At 37.9% G+C, this 23,878-nt stretch overlaps 1 protein-coding gene across 15 annotated transcripts in view; it reads right to left on the minus strand.

Moving 5' to 3' along the window:
* HDAC8 (histone deacetylase 8) overlaps positions 1–23,878 on the minus strand; it is a 245,363-nt gene that overhangs the window by 117,976 nt on the left and 103,509 nt on the right. For 14 of the 15 annotated variants that reach the window (XR_001713995.3, XR_010154640.1, XM_016943141.3 and 11 more), the window contains 2 exons: positions 17,028–17,200; positions 14,472–14,566 (listed from right to left, as the gene is read on the minus strand). Coding sequence is in view for 13 of the 15 variants with exons in the window: in XM_016943141.3 (XP_016798630.1) it covers positions 14,472–14,566; positions 17,028–17,200 (268 nt within the window). In the remaining 2 variants the exon portion in view is untranslated. Of the gene's footprint in view, positions 1–14,471; positions 14,567–14,834; positions 14,911–15,944; positions 16,016–17,027; positions 17,201–23,878 lie in introns of those variants that run through there. The other variant, XM_024353156.3, reaches the window with a different exon arrangement.

A 23,878-nucleotide genomic window follows, 5' to 3' on the forward strand; every position in this document is an offset into this window, starting at 1 on the left:
CAAGGATGCCCTCTCTCACCACTCCTATTCAATACAGTATTGGAATTTCTGGCCAGGGCAATCAGGCAAGAGAAAGAAATAAAGGGTATTCAAATAGGAAGAGAGGAAGTCAAATTGTCTCTGTTTTCAGAAGACATGATTGTATATTTAGAAAACCCCATCATCTCAGCCCCAAATCTCCTTCAGCTGATAAGCAACTTCAGCAAAGTCTCAGGATACAAAATCAATGTGCAAAATTCACAAGCATTCCTATACATCAACAACAGACAAACAGAGAGCCAAATCATGAGTGAACTCCCATTCACAATTGCTACAAAGAGAATAAAATACCTAGGAATACAACTTACAAGGGATGTGGAGGACCTCTTCAAGGAGAACTACAAACCACTGCTCAAGGAAATAAGAGAGGACACAAACAAATAGAAAAACATTCCATGTTCATGGATAGGAAGGATCAATATTGTGAAAATGGCCATACTGCCCAAAGTAATTTATAGATTCAATGCTATCCCTGTCAAGCTACTATTGACTTTCTTCACAGAATTAGAAAAAACTACTTTAAATTTCATATGGAACCAAAAAAGAGCCCTTATAGCCAAGACAATCCTAAGCAAAAAGAACAAAGCTGGAGGCATTACACTACCTGACTTCAAACAATACTACAAGGCTACAGTAACCAAAACAGCATGGTACTGGTACCAAAACAGATATACAGACCAATGGAACAGAACAGAGGCCTCAGAAATAATGCCGCATATCTACAACCCTCTGATTTTTGACAAACCTGACAAAAACAAGCAATGGGGAAAGATTCCCTATTTAATAAATGGTGTTGGGAAAATTGGCTAGCCATATGCAGAAAACTGAAACTGGACCCCTTTGTTACACCTGATACAAAAATTAACTCAAGATGCATTAAAGACTTAAACATAAGACCTAAAACTGTAAAAACTCTAGAAGAAAACCTAGGCAATACCATTCAGGACATAGGCATGGGCAAAGACTTCATGACTAAAATACCAAAAGCAATGGCAACAAAAGCCAAAAGTGACAAATGGGATCTAATTAAACTAAAGAGCTTCTGCACAGCAAGAGAAACTATCATCAGAGTGAACAGGCAACTTACAGAATGGGAGAAAATTTTTGCAATCTATCCATCTGATAAAAGGCTAATATCTAGAATCTACAAGGAACTTAAACAAATTTACAAGGAAAAAACAAACATCAAAAAGTAGGTGAAGGATATGAACAGACACTTCTCTAAAGAAGACATTTATGTGGCCAACAAACATGAGAAAAAGCTCATCATCACTGTTCATTAGAGAAATGCAAATCAAAACCACAATGAGATACCATCTCACACCAGTTAGAATGGTGATCATTAAAAAGTCAGGAAACAACAGATGCTGGAGAGGATGTGGAGAAATAGGAACGTTTTCACACTGTTGGTGGGAGTGTTCAACCATTGTGGAAGACAGTGTGGTGATTCCTCAAGGATCTAGAACCAGAAATACCATTTGACCCAGCAATCCCATTACTGGGTATATACCCAAAGGATTATAAATCATTCTACTATAAAGACACATGAACACATAGGTTTGTAGATGTTTATTGCAGCACTATTCACAGTAGGAAAGTCTTGGAACCAATGCAAATGCCCATCAATGATAGACTGGATAAAGAAAATGTGGCACATATACCCCATGGAATACTATGCAGCCATAAAAAAGGATGAGTTCATGTCCTTTGCAGGGACATGGATGAAGCTGGAAACCATCATTCTCAGAAAACTAACATAGGAACAGAAAACCAAACACCGCATGTTCTCAGTCATAAGTGGGAGTTGAACAATGAGAACACATGGACACAGGGAGGGGAACATCACACACTGGGTCCTGTTGGGGTTGGGGGCCTAGGGGAGGGAGAGCATTAGGGGAAATACCTAATGTAGATGATGAGTTGATGGGTGCGGCAACCACCATGACACGTGTATACCTATGTAACAAACCTGCACGTTCTGCATATGTCTCCCAGAACTTAAAGTATAAAAAAAAATTAGAGGGAACAAACAGAAAACATACTGTTTAAATAAAATGGCAAACTTAAGCCCTAACATATCAATAACTACATTAAAAGTAAATCGCCTAAACACACCATTGGAAAGACAGAGATGGCAGAATAGGTTAAAAAAAACACAATCCAATTATATCCTGTCTACAAGAAACTCACTTCAAATGTAATGATATAGGGACATTTTTTAAAGGGATGGAAAAGATAAGGTATGTAAACAGTAATTAAAAGAAAGCACTTCTTTTCTTTAATCATTTCCTTTCTGTTTAGTTTCTTAAAAACAACACACCTATTCTTACAATATGATATAGCATTTGCATTCCTAGGCATTGTTCCCAGAGATATGAAAACTTATATCCACACAAAAACTGTATATAAGTGTTTAATTTTAGTAGCCAAAATTGGAAACAACTCAAATGGAGAAATGATTAAACAACCTATGGTACATCTATACCATGGAATACCATTCATCCATAAAAAGGAATGAACTATTAATGTATGGAACAAATTGGATGGATCTCAAGGGAATTATCCTGAGGGCAAAATCCAATCTCAACAACTCACATAATGTATCATTCCACTTATATCACATTGTCTAAATGAAAAAGTCATAGAGATGAAGAAAGGTCAGTGATTGCCAAGGGTTCGTGATGGAGTAGGGGAAAAGAAGAAGGCAGCAGTGGCTATAAAAGGGTAGCACAAGGAAGGTCTCTGTGATAATGGAACAGCGCTGTATCCTGACGATGGTAGTAGTTACATCAATCTATACATATAATAAAATTGCCTATGCACACACAGGCACACACAAATGGGCTCATGTAAAACTGGTCAAATTTAAATAAGGTCTGCTGTACCAATGTCAATTTCCTGGTTTTTTTACTGCAGTATAGTCATGTAAGAAGTTACCACTGGGGGGAACTGAGTGAAGAGTACATGGTACCTCTTTGTAGTACCTTTACAATGGTCTGTGAATCTATAATCTTTTCAAGAAAAAAGAAGCTAAGGAAATCATTGGATGAGATGAAATAAAAAAAATTCATTGGATGGAATGAATAGTAGATTGTATACTAAGGAATCAGTAAACTTGAAGACTGATCAATAGAAATCAAACAAACTGTAGCCTGGAGAGAAAAAAACTGAAAAAAATAATAAGCTCACTTCAGTGTCTTGTAGGACAGCATCAATCAAACATATTTGTAATTAGAGTCCCAGAAGAACAGGAAAGGGAGAATAAGTTAAAAAAAAATAAAGAAATACTGGCTGATACTTTTTCCAAATCACAGGTTGAGTATCCCTAATCTGAAAATCCAAAATCTGAAATGTTCTAAAATATGAAACTTTTTGAGTCCTGATATGATGTTCAAAGGAAATGTTCACTGGAGCATTTTAGATTTTGAATTTCCAGATTGCAAATATTACAAAATCTGAAAAAAAATCTGAAATCCAAAACATTTCTGGTCCCAAGTGTTTTAAAAAAGTGATACCCAACCTGTATATAAAAATTAGCAACCCACAAATCCAAGAAGTTAGGGAATCCCACATAGGATAAATACAAACAAATGTACACTGAGGCATATTACAGTCGATGTTCTTTCTCTCTGTTTTTTTTTTTCCTTTTGAGACAGAGTCTTGCATTGTTGCCCAGGCTGGAGTGCAGTGGTGTGATCTCAGCTTACTGCATACTCTGCCTCCCAGGTTCAAGTGATTCTCATGACTCAGCCACCCGAGTAGCTGGGATTACAGGCATGTGCTACCACACCGGGTTTCTTTTTGTACTTTTAGTAGAGATGGGGTTTCACCATGTTGGCCAGGCTGGTCTCAAACTCCTGGCTTCAAGTGATCTGCCTGCCTTAGCTTCCCAAAGTGTTGGGATTACAGGCATGGGCCACCGTGCCTAGCCCACAGTAAAGGTTTGAATACCAAATATAAATTTATAAAGGTAGCCAGAGGGGAAAAGATACATTATATACAGGGAAACAATAATAATAAGACTAATATCCATCAGAAACAACAGAAGCCAGAAGAAAAGAAAAACTGTAAATGTAGAATTTAAATCCTACAAAAATATTCTTCAAAAATGAAGGCAGAGAAAATGAAGGCAGATAACTAAAGGACTTCGGCTTCTGGCCATGAGGGCGAGATTACTTTCTCTCTAGAGACAACTGGAAAATTAACAAATTACAGGAAACATCTATTTTCAGAAATTGGACAATAAACAGTACAAGATACTGATTCCTGAAAGACAGAGGATACGAATGAGGTGAACCCTACTTTCACCCAGGCTTTCTACCTGGAAGTAATCCCTGGACTGTGGTGTAGGCAGGGGGAATCCAAACAGAGCCCAGCAATCTCACTGAGTAGAGGAGATGGATATTGGAGTTCAGAGAGGCCAAGGTGGTTAGAAATTGTAGAGATGGAGCTAAGCCAAAAAAAGAATACTAGAAATATACGTAGAAGTCTACTTGAGTCTTTTGAAGAATACCAGTCTGAAACATGTACAGGGTACAACTTCACAAGAGTAGTCCTGAAAAACTTACAGAAAAACAATTATTGAGGTGTTGTAAGATGAACAATTCCTGGCTGGGTGCCGTGGCTCATGCCTGTAATCCCAGCACTTTGGGAGGCTGAGGCTGGCGGATCACTTGAGGTCAGGAGTTCGAGACCAGCCTGGCCAACATGGCGAAACCCCGTCTCTACTAAAAATACAAAAATTAGCTGGGCATGGTGGCACATGTCTGTAATCCCAGCTACTGGGGAAGCTGAGGCAGGAGAATTGCTTGCACCTGGGAGGCGGAGGTTGCAGTGAGCTGAGATCATGCCACTGTACTCCAGCCTGGGTGACAGAGCAAGACTCCATCTTAAACAAACAAACAAACAAAAACCAACCAAACAAAAAAAGATGAACAATTTCTAGAGCTCACAAAGGGCCAAATTGAAGAGATCTCACTGAATACCTGGGGTAACAGTATAGGCTTCACAGGGGTAGTACATTCAAAGCAGGCTAAATTAGCCCTAGAATAAAAAGGCTAGTCAAGACCTACTCTAAATTAATTTCAAAACAAAACTGGAAAAGGATCAAACTGATCCACAATAACTTAATTATCAGGAAAAAAGTATAATCCTCCTGAAATCCAATTTTTTAAAATCCAGAATTCAACAATATAAAAGTCATGACATTTGATATCCAATAAAAAATTACTAAACATGCAAAGAAGTAGGCAAATGTGACCTATAATCTGAAGAAAAATCAGTTAACAGAAACAGACCCAGAAATGACAGAAATGATGGAGTTAGTAGACAAGGACTGTAAAACAGCTATTATAAATATGCTCCATATGCTTAAGGAGGTAAAAAAAATATGAACCTAGTGAGGAGAGAAATTAAAAATATTTTTAAGAATGGAAATTCTAGAGATGAAAAACACAATATTTGAAATGGAAATTTCACTGGATGAGATTAAGAGCAGGTGTACTGCAGAATAAAAGATCAATGAACTTGAAGGCAAAGCAATGGAAACTCTTCAAAATAAATCACAGGGAGAAATAAAAGACAGAAAAAAAAAAAATAGGCCAGGCATGGTGGCTCATGCCCATAATTCCAGCACTTTGGGAGGCTGAGGCAAGAAGATTGCTTGAGCCCAGGAGTGGAAGATCAGCCTGGACAACAGCCTGGGCAACACAGTGAGAGCTTGTCTCTACAAAATAAAACAATTAACCAGGCATGGTGGAGTGCACCTGTAGTCCTATTTACCTGGGAGGGTGAGGTGGGAGGATCGCTTGAGCCCAGGAAGTTGAGGCTGCAGTAAGCTATGACTATACCACTGCGCTCAAGCCTGGCTGACGGAGTAAGACTCTGTCTCTTAAAAAGAAAGAAGGAAAGAAAGAAAGAAAGAAAGAAAGAAAGAAAGAAAGAAAGAAAGAAAGAAAGAAAGAAAGAGTAAAAAGGTCACAGTGAATGATGCATGAAACTTCAACATAACTGGTCTAACTAGGTTTAGCTGGAGTCTTAGAAGTAGAAGAAAGAAAGAAGTAACAGAAAAAAATAGTGGTTGAAATATTTCCAAATTTGATAAAAACTATAAACCCACAGATCCTAGCTCAATGCATCTCAGACAGGATAAATCCAAAGACAACCACATGACAGCATATTAGAATCCAGCTGCCGAAAACTAGTTATAAAGAGAAAACTTAGCAGCCAAAGAAATATGACACATATTATACAAGGGAACAAAGATGAAAATTTATCACAGACTTCTCATGAGGAAATATGTAAGCAAGAAGGCAATGAAATAATATCTTTGAAGTGCTAAAAGAAAAATTATCAACCGAGAATTCTATACCTAGTGAAAATATCTTTCCAGAATTAAGACAAAATAGAAACTTTTTCAGACAAACAAAAGCTGAGAATTTGTTGCTAGCAGACCTATGGTATAAGAAAAATGAACTGAAGTTCCTAGGCAGAATGCAGTTTGTGCCAGATGGAAACCTGGATCTACACAAAATATTGAAAGATGCTGGAATGGATGAATATAAAAGATATTTTCTTACTCATAATTTCTTTAGAAGACCATGTAGGGTCATGTTGGAAGCAGCAGATCCAGTGGTGGCTGCCTATGTACTGAGCTCAAAGGACTGCCACCGAAGGCCAGAGAGGAGCAAAGCATGCTGTTACCCTGGTGGCAGACAGGAAATGGAGTAACACGGTCCAGCCAAACACAGCCCAATTAGGGATATAAGGGGTGTTGTCCAGAGCTAAAAGACTTGCTTTCTCAAACCAGGGCCACAACATCTATGTTTATAGAGCTGAAAAAGATGAAACTGAAGCATCAGTAAGGGTTCTGACCCATGGAAGGAAGAACTTTACTTAAAAAAACTGGGTGAAATTGTAAATAAGAAATTAAATATGATTAAAATTATCTTTATATATGTAACGAATTTACCTTATAGTGTCTTATGCAACAGAACATTTTTGAACAGTTTCAAAATAATTCGTCATTTAAATTGTAGCATCATTTTTAGACCATTCATTCATAGTTAAAGGAAAAGGAATTGAATATATTAAGTGTAGACATGATGAACTCAAATAGCCAAGAATTGTTTGTTGCACCTTTTCAAACTAGAAATTAAAAAGTCATTGCAGCATGTTATAGGTAAGTTATTTTACTGCATTGGCTAGAGAATTCCACATTATAGCTTGGAGACCAATAAAGCCTTGGAAAATTGACATTGCTCACTGCCTATTGGATGAAAAGTTAGTAAAATAGCTTACAGCATTGTCTTTTCTCAATGGCATAGTAACTTGTTTATTTAAACATTTAGCTGTAATCATGAAGACTTAGTTAGCATCTCATTTACAGAATTTATTCGCACCTTACAAACAGACAAATCTACAAATATGGCTGGGCTTGCAGTTTTGCTTGTAGTCAGTCATGTGGTATCAGCACTAACTAATCTTTGAAGACGATCTTCTTTTATGTGAATGGTTGGCAACAAACATGAGTAGTGCTAAAACGTTCAAAGTGCTGAATAACTTTGAATCTCATGGTTTATGCTGGAGCAACTTTGTTTATATTTGCATGGAGGTGCAAAAGCAATGGTGGGTAAAACTGCAGATACTATGGTACAAATTAAGGCAATAGCACCAACGTATACCAGCAGTTATTGTATTATTTACGGACATGCACTTATAGTAAAATAAAATCCAATTTGACTTAAGAATGTCCCTGATAAAGCACTAAAAATTATTAATTTTATTAAATCCTGATGCTGGATTTAATATTCTGTGTGATGAAATTGGAGGTATACGTAAGGTGCTTCTGGTATAAACTGTGCTATGGTGGTTGTCTTGAGGAAAAGCATGTCAAGTTTTGAGCTTAACTAGCCACATTTTTCATAGAACATCATTTTTGCTTGAAAGAATGATGGATAAGGCATGATTAAATACTTGGACATTTGGCAAATATTTTCTCAAAAATGAAATAAGTTTGTCACTTCAGGGCAAACAACTGACAGCATTTCTTGCCAATGATAATATTCACATTTTTTGAGTGAAAATTAGAATTTTAGAAAACTTCATTCTGCCACTGGGAGCATAACAGCTTCTCAATACTTAAGCTTTTTTTCCAGTGAGATCGGTGGTGAGATCAATGACTGATTTTTTGATACTGCATAAAATGTGTTAGCATTTGGAATATTTGCATAACTTAGTGAACTAATATTTTCCAAATAACCAATATGTATAAGATGGGTCAAATATCCACTCAAAGAATAAGATGACCAATGAGTTTTAATGTAATAGTACATAAAAAGTTCACTGATACGGTTTCAGATTCCACACTGGATTAACCTTTAAGAAACTTTCATTTGTGAAGTTTTAGTGTAGTATCGAAGAATATCCATAATTATCTGAAAATGTATTAAAATACATTTTCCCTTTTCCAATTACGTATCTATGTGAAGCTGGATTTTCTTTATATATTTTAAAAAAAACAACATCTCAAAACACACTGAATGTAGAAGCAGGTATGAGAAGTCAGCTGTCTTCTATTAAGCCAGACGTTAAAGAAATGGGGAAAAGGGTATAACAATGACATTTTTCTTAAGAAATTTCTTTTTATCTTTGAAAATACAGTTATTTTTCATCAAAACATGTTATTTGTGCTAATATATGCTGGATTTATTCTACTTAAAATGAATTAGTAAATATTTTAAAAACTAAAAAAATTGTTTAAAGCAAAACAATAACAATGTATCAAGAGGTTTATAACATATGCAAAAGTAAAATATATGACTACAATAGCACAAAGAAAGAGAAAGGAAAAAAATGGAAGAACGCTGCTGTAAAGGTACTATATTATATGTGAAGTAATGTAATACTATTTAAAAGTTGACTCTAATAAGTTAAAAATGCATACTATAGGCTGGGCATGGTGGCTCACACCTGTAATCCCAGCACTTTGGGAGGCCAAGGCAGGCGAATTACTTGAGGTCAGGAGTTCAAGACCAGTTTGACCAACATGGTGAAACCTCATCTCTACTAAAAATACAAAAATTAGCCGGGTGTGGTGGTGCGCGCCTATAGTCTCAGCTACTGGGGAGGCTGAGGCAGGAAAATCGCTTGAACCCGAGAGGCGGAGGTTGCAGTGAGCCAAGATTGCACCACTGCACTCCAGCCTGGGCGATACAGCAAGATTCTGTATCACAAAAAACAAAAAACGAAACAAAAACAAAAACAAACAGATACCCAGATGTAAACCCCAGAGAAACCAAAGATCAGCATTGCCCTGATATCAAAACCAGACAAAGACACTACAAGAAAAGAAAACAACAGGCCAACATCCCTTATCAACATAGATACAAAAAAACCTTGACCAAGTTTCAGCAAAATGAATCCAGCAATACATAAAAAGGATAATATAACATGACCAAGCAGGGTTTATTCCAGGAAAGCAAAGTCAGTTTAACATTAAAAAATCAGTGCAATTTACTGTACTAACAATAAAGGAGGATACCATATGATCATTTCAATAGATGAAGAAAAACATTTGACAAAATCAGTACTCATTTGTGAGAAAAAAAAAGTCTCAGTAAATTAGGAATAGAAGGGAACTTCCTCAACCTAAAAAAGAACATTTTTGAAAAATCCTACAGCTAATATCACACTTCATAGTGAAGATTAAGCACTTTCCCCCTGTGACTGGGGACCAGATAAAGATATTCACACACCATTTCCACTCAGCATTGCACTGGAGGTCCCAACCAGTGAAAAAGGTGAGAAAAAGAAATAAAAGACATGAAGATTATACAGAAAGAAAATTCTCTTTATTCACAGATGATGTTTGCATACATGGATTATGCTAAGCAATCTACAAAAAAGTTACTAGAGCTAATAAGTAAATTTAGCAAGGTTACATTATTCAAGATCAATATGAAAAGTCAATTGTCCTTCAATATTCTGGCAACAAACTATTGGAAATTGAAATGAAAATACCATTTACATAGGATCAAAATAATGAAATACAGTACTTAGGGATAAATTCAATAATATTTGTGCAAGATGTGTTTACTGGAAAGTACAGATTATAATTTGGAATTAAAGAAGACTCAAGTAAATAGAAAGATAAATTCATGGCTTAAAAGATTAAATATTGTTATGATGTTACTCCTGCACAAATCAATCTATAGATTCAGTGCAATCTACAGGTTACAGTGCAAGAAGGCTGTTTTTTTATTAGTAACATATACTTGTATATCAATTGACCTAATTCTTTTTAATGGCTACATATGTTCCCTAATATGAATGAGGTACAGTTTAATCAGTCCATAAAAAGCAGTCTGGTTAAGTAGTGTTAATATTTTCCATTAGTAAACCTATGTGATGATACACATACACACACACACACACACACACACACACACACACACCCCAGCCCTACTCTATCCTAGATAAGTCACGGGGGATCTAAATAGTAGTACTGGACTATAGAACATTTTTATACATAATAATCCATGTGATTGTGCTAAATTTGCCATGTACTGGTCTTTTCATAGTACCATGACACCTTTGGGCTTTCCCTATGGTAGAGATATCTGGGCCAATCATACATACAAGCTCCATTCTTCTCAGCTTTCCCAGCTGGGACTGCTTGGCTGGCCAACCTGGCTCCCCAGTGCTCTGGCTGAAACTAACTTCCTCATCACTGGATTTATGCCATCACTGGCCTTATGGCATCACTGGCTTTATGGTATCACCGGTTTTATATTTTATGAGCGCTATACTTGAAGTCCTACCCTTATCACTTCTAATATTTGTGCTGGGCTTCTGCCTTCTGAACTCCCTTCCCTGCATTGGTAATATAATGTTCTCCCATGGATACACCTGTTTCTTATAGCTGGGCTACCTGATACCTCTTGCAAAGGATGGAAAGTTGCTATTAAGGTTCCCAGAGAAAGGCTAGATTATGCTTCCAATTCTTTCATCTTAAAAAAATAGAAGTTTCCCAATGTGAATATTGAGACACTTACTCAAACACTCATTTATTCAACTAGGTGGTGGCTACTTAACACTCAGCTAAGCACTAGGGTTGGGGGCGTGGTGCAGACAACCAAAACAATGATGACCAAATGAATGGCACAGACTGTAAGTGATATAGGTATATATTTGAATCTCTTAACAGGTCTGCGTTTCTCAAGTCTCTCCTCTTTGCAATCTATCTCTACCAACTGAGCTTTTTAAAAGTTAAAGCTCATTTGTTTTCACAGAAAAAAGTGTAAGCTCTTTAATGTAGCATTCAGGGCTCTTCATAATCTGGCCTTAACTTCCATTCAAGCCTTAATCCTTCCTACTCTCTCTCATATACCCTGTAATCTACACATAGCAAATTTTTCACTGGTCCCATGAGGCACCAGTCCCTTTCTGATCTTTGTTCCCTCTGCCTAGAATGCCTTTTTCTTCTTCTTCACCTAGCGAACTCCTAATCAGCCTCTAAGAGTCAGTTCAAAGTCTTGTTGAAACATATCCCCTATGGTCCTCATCTGTCCTGGATGTGAGCACATTGTTCTGTCACCTTTATTAGATCGTGAGATTTTGGAGGGCACTGGGATTATCTCATTAGTCTTTGTATCTCTGAATCCAGGTCTCAATAAGGCCTGGCAAATAGTAGGGGCCCAACACATAATTGTTAAATGAAACAAGGAATAAATGAATGTGAAGGAAGAGCTCAAAGGGGATTGATGTATTTAGGTAAGGGTTTTTGAAGGGCACAGGGCTTGAAGCTGGACCTAGGAAGATAATAGAGAAGTAGGGAACGGGCATTTGGAGGAGGAGGATTATTACCCTAGGAGATGAAAGAACTAAAGCCCAAGACTGAGAGCGAAGAGAGTGAGGTCAGCCCGGCTGCAACTGACCACTGCATTATCTTGACCTTTTCACCTACTAGATTTCTTGATTATATTTTCAGCTCATGGAGGGCAGGGTATTTTATGTACTCCTTTGTATCCCCTTTATATTTGATGCACATCTCCACAGTCACTCTTCCTACTGTCTTATTCTTTTTCTTCTCTGTATTATAACTATCTGTGCATTTGCATGTCTCCCCAGCACTTATACCACCCTCCCTCCCTAGCTGCTTGAGGTAGGGGATGAATTTCTCTCTTTGCATCTCCTAAGACATTTAGCATGGTGTCTGGCACATAATGGGTGCTCAGCAAATATATTTTGATCTACAATTGGTTAATCTGATTTCAGAGGACCATAAGGATATTTGTGTGCAACTGTGTATTGTGCCACAGAACTTATATGACTTCACACTGTGTAGCCTAGTTTTGGCAATTTTCATTAAAATGTTATCTTATTGTACCTGTAAGACTGTCATTTCAATTTTATTCTTTGTTCTTTCTTGCATGACTCACATCTCTTAAACCAGAAGGATATGACAGAAGGAATTCACAAAAGGTTTGGACAAATTTATGAATGACATAGTCATAAATGTCTGGGTATAAGAAGTGAGCAGCATGCAAAGAAGAAGGAGATAACTTGCATTTTTTTTTCTTTTTTTTGAGACGGAGTGTCACACTGTCACCTAGGCTGGAGTGCAATGGCATGATCTTGGCTCTCTGCAACCTCCACCTTCCGGGTTCAAGCAATTCGCTTGCCTCAGCCTCCCGAGTAGCTGGGATTACAGGCGTGCACCACCACACCCAGCTAATTGTTTGTATCTTTAGTAGAGATGGGGTTTCACCATGTTGGCCAGGCTGGTCTCAAACTCCTGACCTCAAGTGATCTGCCTGCCTTGACCTCCCAAAGTGCTGGGATTACAGCTGTAAGCCACCATGCCCGGCCGAGAACTTGCATTTTTAAAGTGCCTATTAGATTCCAGGGAACTACGTGTTAGGCACTTGACATACATTATATCTCATTTAATCTTACAGAATATTTCAGTATAAAGACAGAACACCTATTTATAAGGCCCAGCTTACACCCATTCAGGCCCACAGCTTCTCCATGTACCAGAGGCGATACTCATCTTTATTAAAATTTTATCAATCTTTTAACACAGATGAAACTTTGGATTTGCTTTTGCTTCTCAGGAATAGAGCATTCATTCTCAGTTCAGGCTTCTACAGCTTAAAACTTGTTTCTGACATAACTTGATCAGTTTATAAAGTCCCAGAGCTTTAAATTACAATGCAATCTGAGATATTCCCACAGCAATAACAGCGATTACATTTGTTCACAGCACTTACCTTTATATTTCATTAAGCTTCCAAATACTGAATAAAGGTAAGACAAACCAAGAAAAGAGACTTCTATTAACCCTGACATCAGCAAATTGTCTCAAATTATAGTGTACCTTCTATTTGTATTCTAGACATATTGAATGGTTTTTGTGAGATACATATTGTACCTCACCTGAGGTTAGGAGAAAATTGGAAGGAAATTAGTTTAAGTTGTTTCTAATTTTTAAAAAATAATAGCAACTTTAAAAAGCATCGTGCTCCCAAGTGTACAGCTACTGTATCTGGCAGAAATCATAACATTAAAACCAAAGCAGCATCCCTAATCCTTGGGAAATAGCTTGAGAAGGTGGGGCTGCATGTACTGGTTTGTTATTTTAAGTCATCCAGTCTAAGGTCCGTAGTTATACATCTTGATCTATAACATGGTTCCTACTTTCAGGGGAACTGGGGTGATAGGTAGGAACAAAGGCCTTTGGATTAGGGATTATCAGCACACTCACAGGTCCCAGACAGCTTTCCATGAACTTGTTTTGGGAAAACTAGAACAGACATCTTTGCTTTGGAAAACATAAAGCCCATCTTGTATGACTAAAGAAAATGGCAAGGGCTCAAATGACGTTTCACATTTTGGATGGTCCTATTCCAGCCTCTGTGTGCCACTAATTGCTAGAAAAACATCAGCAATGGTCTTTGTAGTGCTTATGGGTTTCTTGAATTTTACATTAGTCAAAGAAAATTGAGAGATCAGGACTACCACCAAAGAACATGTGCCACGTACCACCTATGAAACTTCTTAAAAAAAAGATGAGAATCCAGCTTACACATTTTAAAAATAGCCCCTTCTTTTTTGAGGCTAGGGGATAAAAATATGCACATATTCCAAAGAATTCTTTGTGTGAACAGGTGACCCCTTCCCACAGTCTCTGTAATTAATTGAGAAATTAAAGTTGGTTGGCCTTTGAGATCTCTTGTAAAAAAAAAAAAAGGCAGAAGGTCTTGGATATTTTGGAACAAGAGTCCACTATTCTGCCAAGACAGTGTGTTATTGTTATTGAAGTGTCTCTCAACAAAACGGTATTGAGTGGTGAGGACGTGATTTTGATTAGGTGGAATGACTCAGCTCTTCCCCTTAAAGAAGAGAGGACTTGTCAGAGCCTTACTTACCTCATGATCTGGGATCTCAGAGGATAGTGTTTTCCCTAGGATGACCCCGGTCAAGTATGTCCAGCATCGAGCCGTGTTGGCAAGGTTATAGCCTCCTGTCTCCATCAAGAATTGTGAAGTTAGGAAAGAATAGTCATAAAACAGCAGGAGAGGGAAGGGGGGTAAGGAAAGAGAGAAAAATGTTTTAAGAAAAGACAACCTCAAATTGCAGAATTTCCCCTAATCCCCCCTTTGTGATATTTTTAAACCACCTAGTAGGCAGACTTTGGTGGACCAGTCAAATCATGCACAGTGTAAAACTGGGCAGTCCAAGGTCTGCAAAGATTAAATAGGCTCCCATCTCCCCAAAAATATGTACCTGAGGAATCCAAACTCCTCAGTTCCATCAAGAGCCATCAGCAAGACTCAGATCTCTGGAATCCAGATCTCTTGAGGTGATCTACCCAATGGAAAGATTTCTGTGATGAATTTTGCAACAATTCTATAAAATGACTGCTGAATGTGATTTGTATTTTTAAAACTATTGGCAGATCTAGCCCTAAAAACCCAGGAAAGAGAAAAGGAAAATGCTGACAAAAACAGATTTCCTTCTTTTAATGTCAGCATTCCTTTTTGCCACAAAACATAGGCCTGGTGGCAGAGATCAAAGAAAGTGAGATGAGGAAGGGACCGTTGATGGATGCTCTGACCCATCTCGTCAGGTCCTGTCACAGTCACCCAACGGCCATATTATACTGGCTAATAATCAGCACATTTTTGTGCTGAATAGATGTGCTCTGCCATGAAAGCATTAGAACATTGGCCTTTAGCTAAATTCTAAGAGTATAAGGGTAAAATGGAATGATTTCCTAATCTCAACACAGCCTAAGGGAAACAGAATCTGGTCTATTTTAGATAGGGTGACCATATAAATTATCATACAAAATGGTATACTTTTAAAAGTAAAAGAGGGCACTATTAATCATTACACTGGGATAACATGTATAAACTCGGACATATGGTCACCCTTTTCTTAAGCTTTTCTACTATTTGAAAGGTCACGGATGCTTTGAGTATGTCTTTTAGGTCTCAATGGGGTCCACTGAAGCTTGGGGATGTGGCTCCCTCTACGAATTGTGTGTTAATAGGGGCTGAGAATTTCAGTTAGATAGTACAGGTATTACTTTAAATACTCCTGACACGGAAAAATCTGACTTTATAAGATAGACTTATTTGGCATGAGTATTTAATTTCAAAAAAAGGTCACTATAGGTTTTGCTTAGGTAGTAAACTATCTCTGGTACATATACAATATGATTTGATTTGCAAAAATTCCATTTATGCACAAGCATTTTCAGGAATACACATATTTCCTAAGAAGACTTATATATTCAAATGTCAAAACTTTGGGCTGAGAAAACAAAAAGGCTTTAGAGAATGCTAACAGGCTTTTAATGTAAAGATTATAGCCTCAAACAAAAGTCAGGTTCTAACCTGATGTATATGGTAGAAAGGTCTCTTCCCCCTCCTTAGCTGCACCTGTATCATAATCACCATCCTTAGTGCTGTCAAGAAAAGTAATATGTCACACAGTACTTATCAATTTTATATTTTTCTTCAGTTGAAGTTAATATATTTCTTGCCAGCTTTTCATAAGAGGTTGTCTCTTGTAAGTACCTTTAATTTTGAGCCTTCTAGAGTTTGAGGCTGCCAAAGGACCAGGCTTGTGTACTTGTGTTGAATGCCCACTCATTTAATAAGGCCTCCCCACAATTTCCTCTAACAGGTTGACAAAACAACCAACAATTAGCTCTTCTATAATATATGCATTTTAAGCTCAATCTGCTTGACCATGTTATTTTAACACACCAATCTATTCATCCAATGAAATAAAGATTGTGCCAGGTAGGTAGACAGAAGATTTTAAGCAAGGCATCTTTAAAGGTGGTAGATGTTGTGACAAGTTCTTTTCTCAAATGTTTAAATGCTACTATTGAATAGACCGGGCTTTCTTTTGGCTAAGTAATACAAATAATCAGCACACACCAAAGGCAAGAATGCCCAAGAGACTATAGATCTCTCAATTTTGCTTCACTGTAACAAATCCATGCTTTTTGGGGGAAGAGGCATTCTTGAATTCAGCTTATTTAATTAATCTGTGTGTTTACTACTTACATACAAGTAGAGTTGGAATTTCAGTGACATGTTCCCAAAAGATGATTATTAGAACTGAAAATCAAAGACTACACTGACAGAAGGTGGATCAAAGTCTACCGGGGTTAACATCCTCTATTTTTAAGATTCGAGGTAACCTTTAACCAGAGGATCTTTGCTTCAGGAACTGAAAGTTAGACTTTAGAGTGCCAAGAAGTCAATGCACATGCTAAGCTGAGAAGTGTGTCAGAGTATTTTCTTATCCTGAACTGTGGAGGTGGCAGATTTTATTGACTCAGGCTTCTGGGCCTCAGGTAGGTTGGTATTATCCAATGCAAGAAAGCCAAGTTTTCCAAGTTCAGTGCCAATGGACAAAATGTGGAGGAAGGTCAACAAATTCTGGTAACCTTCCTTTATACTCACCTCCTCCCAAAATGAGTGTTGCCAACTGCCATTGAAGGATGTACTTAAGACACTTGCCAATTCCCACTGGAGTCATGTTAAAGGAGCACATGGGATCCCCAGCTATTGTGTCAGCTCCCAGCTGTAAGACCACTGCTTTGGGATTAAAGGCTTGGTATACTTCCTTTAGTACACTATATAAAATAGAAAGGATAGAAAATATAGGTCAGTTTGGTCTAGGGGTAGTGGTGGTGGTAGGGCAAGTTGGAGGTATAATTGAATTAGCAAATAGTTAAGGGAAAAAAACACAACCTGTCAAACTCATCAAACTTTACACTTAAGAGAGGTGAATCAGACTATATGTAAATGATACCTTAATAAACCTGACTTACAAAAAAATTTCCCTCTACTTCCACCCTCATCAATGAACACATCTGCCCTTCTGTTTTAAAATTCAGACTTCCTTGAAATATTCATATTAATTTAACTTCAACAGCCATAGGACACAGTATACACATTTAGTCCATTTTAAAATCTGGGAAAATAAGATATACATTGAATAGTCACTAAGGGTTCTTTCTGGTTATTTAAGATGAGGACCATACTTGGAGTTTAATCACCTGGTTCTCAGTGGGGGCTGGGGAGAAGAATTACATGCTTTACAAGCATAGATGTTATCAGGTAAGTTTTTATTATGTAAAAGGACTAAAGGGTTATGAAATGCAATCCTCCCTAATGCATATATGTAAACAGGGTATTGTAGGGAAGGTAACTGTAACAACTGATCTAAAATTATAAACCTGAAAGCACCCTAAAGAACAAATTGTAGTGTAACAATGAGCATAATTTTGGATAGAATCATTCAGTGCTACCTACTCAACCTAGCTGTTTTTTTTTTTTTTTGATAGAACCCTTGTAGATGAAAAGGAAGATGTCAATGTGACAGATGACCTTAGTCAAGCTTTCAGTATTATCATTAATTGAACACTGGCGGTGTCCAGAATGCATTTTTAGGAGTTATAAAGTCCCTGCTCTCAAGGGGCTTACAATCTACTTTCCAGACAGAATATATACCAGCCCTCAAGGGCCTGAATAACTCTTACAGAGACGTATAAACAAGTGTAAAATAAGATACATCAGAGTTGAGAAAATCCAGAGTCAAAAAGTGATAAAAAATGTTGAGGTTAATGACCTCTTCATAATCAACATGTCAAATTACACCAGTGCAGCAAGACCAGAAAAATCCCAGATCTTTCTGAAAATGCAAAAAGAATTCAGGGACATAAAAAGCCATCCTCCCAAATCCATATGTAACAAGGGTATTGAAATTATTGAATAGTGCTCACCCACAGAGGCATTCTTTGACTCAAAGGACTGTTTTGTTTTGATTTCTCATCTACACAGAAAAATATTGAGTGATCATAGAGATTATAAGAATATTATAAAAATAATGACATATGATCCTTAATACAAGGATACTTGGGCCTATTCTCTCTTTCATATGCTTATCTCCTGGGTGCAGAGGGAAGATAAGCTAACTGAATAGTTTAGACGACATTTATTGAGCATCTACACGTACAGAGCACCCTATTAGCTGCTGCTGGGAGACACAGAGGAAGGCGTGATGTCTGTTCTAAAAAGGTTTCTAGCTTAAGGAGGAGGAGGGGGAGGCAACAAGACTAATGTTCTGTTCATTCATTCTTTCCTTCACTTACCACACATTTTCCTGAGCATCCACTGTGTGCCCAGCATGTAACTGTACCAGATGCTGCAGGAATAAAGATGAATATGACACAACCCCTAGCTTCATGTAGCCCGGAAATAGAGGGAAAGACACAGACTATGTCAATAAATAATTAAAATACAACGACAAATGAAGTGTCAGAAATGGCACAGAGTAGGGAATAATCAACTTTTCCTGAGGATTTTAAAAAGGCTCTACAGACGTAACTCTTGACTTAGGTCCTAAAAGATGAGAACTACACTGAGCCAACTCTCAAGATGGCTAAAATGAAAAATGGTAACAACGATTCCTGGTAAGGATGTGGAGAAACTAGATCACAAACATATCTTGCTGGTGGGAACGTAAAATGGTATAGCCACTCTGGAAAATAGTTTGGCAGTTCCTGTTAAGACTAAAAATAGACTTACCATATGACCTAGTAATTGTACTCTTGGGCAATGTATTTCAGATAATTTAAGACTTATTTTTGTGTAGGAACTTGTACATGAATGTTCGTAGCAGCTCAATTTGTAATAGCCAAACATTGGAAACAACCCAGATGTACTTCAACAGATAAATGGTTAAACAAACGGGTACAACCATGCCACTGGAATATTGCTCATTAATAAAAAGGAGCAAACTATTGATACATGCAAAAAATCTGGGTGGCTCTCAAGGGAATTGTGCTGGGTCAAGAAGGCCAATCTCAAAAGATTATCTGCTGCATGAGCCCATTCATATTACATTTGCAAAATAATAATTACAGAGGTGGAGAATAGATTAGTTGGCTGCCAGGGGTTAGGGATGGATGTAGCTATAAAGGCGTAGCATGAGGGAACCTTGTGGTGATGGTACTGATCTGTATCTTGATTGTGGTTGTAGTTATGCAAGGCTACATGTGTGATAAAATTGCATAGAGCTACACACACACACACACACACACACACACACGTGCATATATAGCTGGTGAAATCTAAATAAGCTCTATGGCTTGTACCAATGTCCAATATCAACTTCTTCATTTTGATGCTGTAATATAATTGTATAAGATGTCAACATTGGGGGAGGCTGGAAGAAGGGTACATGGGACTTCCCTGTACATTTTTTTGCAACCTTCTGTGAATCTGTGATTATTGTGCAATAAAAGTTTTTTAAAAAGTATAGAAATTTATAGGTATGTAGGGTGACGATAGGGAAGTTGGAGGCAGAGATGATTGTGGGGTTACTGGTAGGGGACTAAGTCCGGAGAAGGAAGTATGCATGCAGAAACATGAAGGCTTGACAGCGGGAGTGGTGGGATGAGGCTAGAGAGGTAAACGTGAGCTATATATGCCCGGCAGGCTAATGAGTTTGGACTTTTGCTTAAAGGGTACAAAATGTCTCAAACATTGTGTGGGTGCATGTGTGCATCTGTGTGTGTGTGCTTTGAGGGCATAATTAGATTTCCATTTTAAAGATACTCAAGCTCTATTGTAGGATACCCTGAAGGTTGATGAGGGCTTTTGCAACCATCCAGGCCAGTGACAGCAAGGATAAGGAGGAAGAGATAGATTTGGGAGAAATTTATATGGTAGAATTGATCGGGTAATACAGAGTGACATACAAGAAAAGCATATACATATAACATTTATGAGTGTTTGGTATTTAGGAGAGAGGAACGGATAAAGGCAGGCAGGTGTTTCTGGAGTAGTTGTTTTGATTATAGCCAGGTAGGGAAAATGAGTCCTCAAGGAGTTCTGATAAAGAGGGCTCTGGATGGGTATTGAAAAGGTTGATAAGAAGCTTTGAGAAAGGTAGGGCATCTTGTACATAGTGCAAACTTCAAAGCAACTGAAGTAAGGGAAGCTTACAGAGGGCTGGATTGTGAACACTTTTAAATTCAAGACTGGAAGTTTTCATTTGATTTGACAGTCAAATGGAAACCATTGGAGAAGTAAGAGGTAAGTACTAATGTTGCTGAAAAATTATGCTTAGGAACTTAGCTTTTTGCTCTTGCATGTAGGGTCAACGTGACGAAGTCAACCCCACAGGGGTTGGCAAAAAGGGTATTGAAGCATTCTAGTCATGATGGCAGCAGGAAGCAAGGTAAGGTAAATTTGGAAAAACATTGGGAGGGCTAATTGACAGAGTAGGAGTGGAGCATCAAAGAAGAAAACACTGTGCCAATTCCTCCAGAATTCCCAGGACGGGAAAAAAAATTGGAATATTATTTTTCCTATTGCCACTTCCAAATCTAACATTCTTTCCTCTCATCAATCGCTCCCTCTTTTGAGTCAATGTCATTTGATAATATTACTCAAATACTATGAAAGTTCTTATCTTTCACCTCCCTTGGGGGTTTTAGCACCTCGTTCACAATTTTTCTCATTCTGCCTTTCCTTGTCATCATTTTCTGCAGTTCAATATTCATTCCCTCACTCAAACCTTGATTCAAATACTAGAGACAGAAATAAGCAATACTCAGGAAGCTTCTGGTCCACTAGGGGAGGAAAACAGGAAAACAAGTAACTGTGATAAGTGCTATAATATTCATTCATTCATTCATTTCATTCATTCATTCAACAAATGTTAATTGAATGCCTGTTATAGGTACTACGTTGGGCAATGGGTTCACAGTATTGAACAAGAGACCTATTCTTTCCCCCCTGCCTGTTCTAACTCTCTAACATCAGAGTTCCTTTATCTTTTCAACAATAGTGATGTCCACCTGCACTCTACTTTATTCCTTGTCATAGACACACTTTGGGGCCTGATAAAGAAGCACTTGGAATTGCTCTTCTTCTAAGGCCCTGAACTCTGAACTAGTTTCTCCATCTACAATTTTCTATCTTTCCAATTCCTATTGTATTTGGTCTTTATTCTTACTGTAACTCCTATTCCCTAGTTTTTTTTTTTTCCTATTTTCAAAGTACACCATCCTATAAATTTTTTGTCTTTTGAGACAGGGTCTCAGTCTCTCACCCAGGCTGCAGTGCAGTGGCATGATCATGGTTCACTACAGCTTTGACCTCCTGGGTTCGAGCAGTCCTCCCACCTCAGCTTCCCAAGTTGCTGGGACTATAGGCCACCACATCCAGCTAATTTTTAATTTTTTTTGTACACATGGGGTCTCACTTTGTTGCCCAGGCTAGACTCGAACTCCTGGGCTCAAGCGATCCTCCCACCTTGGCCTCCCAAAATGCTGGGATTACAGGCGTGAGCCATCATGCCCAGCTCAGCCTATCTTTTGACTTCATTTGCTTCATTACTTATTCTGGAGAATATGATTAGTCATTTTGAAAACTTACTTTAGCACCCTAGTTCCCTCACACCTTCGCCATTTTTGCCTTGTCAGTCCTTAAACCCTTGGATGAACCACACCATCAGAATTTTCTCTCTGTTCTGCTGGAGGAAGCTGAGAAATCAAGTGAATTGCTTCCATTAGAGTTTATGCTTATAACTTCAATTCAACAAATTCTACAAACATTAATTGAGTGGTTAATATGGGCCACACACTCTCTACAGCTTGGCCACGTTTCACTTTACCTCCAAGTGATGAAGAATTACATTTCTTACAGCAGCTAGTCTAATTTTTGAAAAATACAAATATAATGAGAGGACATTCTTGATATAAAAAATTAAACATGGCCGGTCACGGTGGCTCATACCTGTAATCCAGCACTTTGGGAGGCCGAGGCGGGCAGATCACTTGAGGTCAGGAGTTTGAGACCAGCCTGGCCAACATGATGAAACCTCATCTCTACTAAAAATACAAAATTAGCTGGGCGTGGTGGTGGGCACCTGTAATCCCAGCTACTCGGGAGGCTGAGGCAGGAGAATTGCATGAACCTGGGAGGCGGAGGTTGCAGTGAGCCAAGATCGCACTGCTGCCCTCCAGCCTGGGCCACAGAGTGAGACACAGTCTCAAATAAATACATACATACATACATACATACATACATACATACAACATAAAGGTCTATCAAATAAAAGTGAAAAATCTCCCTATTTCCATCTCAACTTCCACCCCAGAGGTAACTGCTGATTAATAGTTTGTTGTGTATCTTTCTAGATCAAACTTTTTCTGTCTCATACTGGACGGAACTGGTTGAAGCTATGTGTAATGAGTGCCTTTACCTCTTTTCTGTACCTGAAAATGTCCTCCATCATATTTCTTCTACCTTTCCAGCTTAATTTATCCCTCTAAGCACTAAATCCTCTTTTGTTGCTTTAAGGGTCATGTATCACCAATGAGCTCTTTTCTTACATCTTCAGTCCCTGAATTCCTGCCGATTCAGTTCCTGTAGGTTATAAGTTAAAAGTCGCCCATCTATCCCTCCCTTTCTTCTCAGCATTGTCCAACTTATCCACATACTGGCCGCCTATACATACTTCTTGCAATCCAGAATCTGATCTTACTGCTCTCCTGAAATTGCTCTCTTAAAGGTAGAGAGACCTCTCGATTACCATATCCAAAAGCCTTTTCTCTGTTATCTTTTTCAAACTTCTTAGAAGCAACTGACAGTTAATTCTACTAAAAAATCTGCAGCTGGTTATCAGGGGCTACAGTTCCAGGAAAAAAATATTTTAAAAGTAATTTTAAAATAAGTTTATTGATCTTCATATACTATACAATTCCCTCATTTAAAGTGTACAATTCAATGGCTTTTAGCATATTCAAAGAGTTGTGCACACAACATCACAATGAATTTTAGAATATTTTCATTGTCCTCAAAAGCAACCCTGAACCCATTACCAGTCACTATCTATTCCCACCACTCTCCAACCCCCAGCCCCTGGCAACCACTAATATACTTTCTGTCTCTATGAATTTGTCTAATTTTGACCTTTCATATCAGTGGAATCATATAATGTTTTCTTTTGTGACTGTCTTCAAAGTTCATTTGTGTTGTAGCATGTATCAGTACTTCATTCCTTTTTATGGTTGAATAATATCCAATTGCATGGATAGACCACATTTTATCCATTCATCAGTTGATGTTATTTCCACTTTTTGGCTGATATTAATAATGCCACTATAGTATACTACTACAGATATACATGTACAAATTTTGTGTAGACACATTTTCAATTCTCTTGGGGATATATACCTAGGAGTAGAATTGCTGGGTCATGTGGCAACTCTATGTTTAACCATTTGAGGAAGAGC

Source organism: Pan troglodytes, chromosome X, assembly GCF_028858775.2.
Source record: "Pan troglodytes isolate AG18354 chromosome X, NHGRI_mPanTro3-v2.0_pri, whole genome shotgun sequence".
Taxonomy (NCBI): Eukaryota; Metazoa; Chordata; class Mammalia; order Primates; family Hominidae; genus Pan; species Pan troglodytes.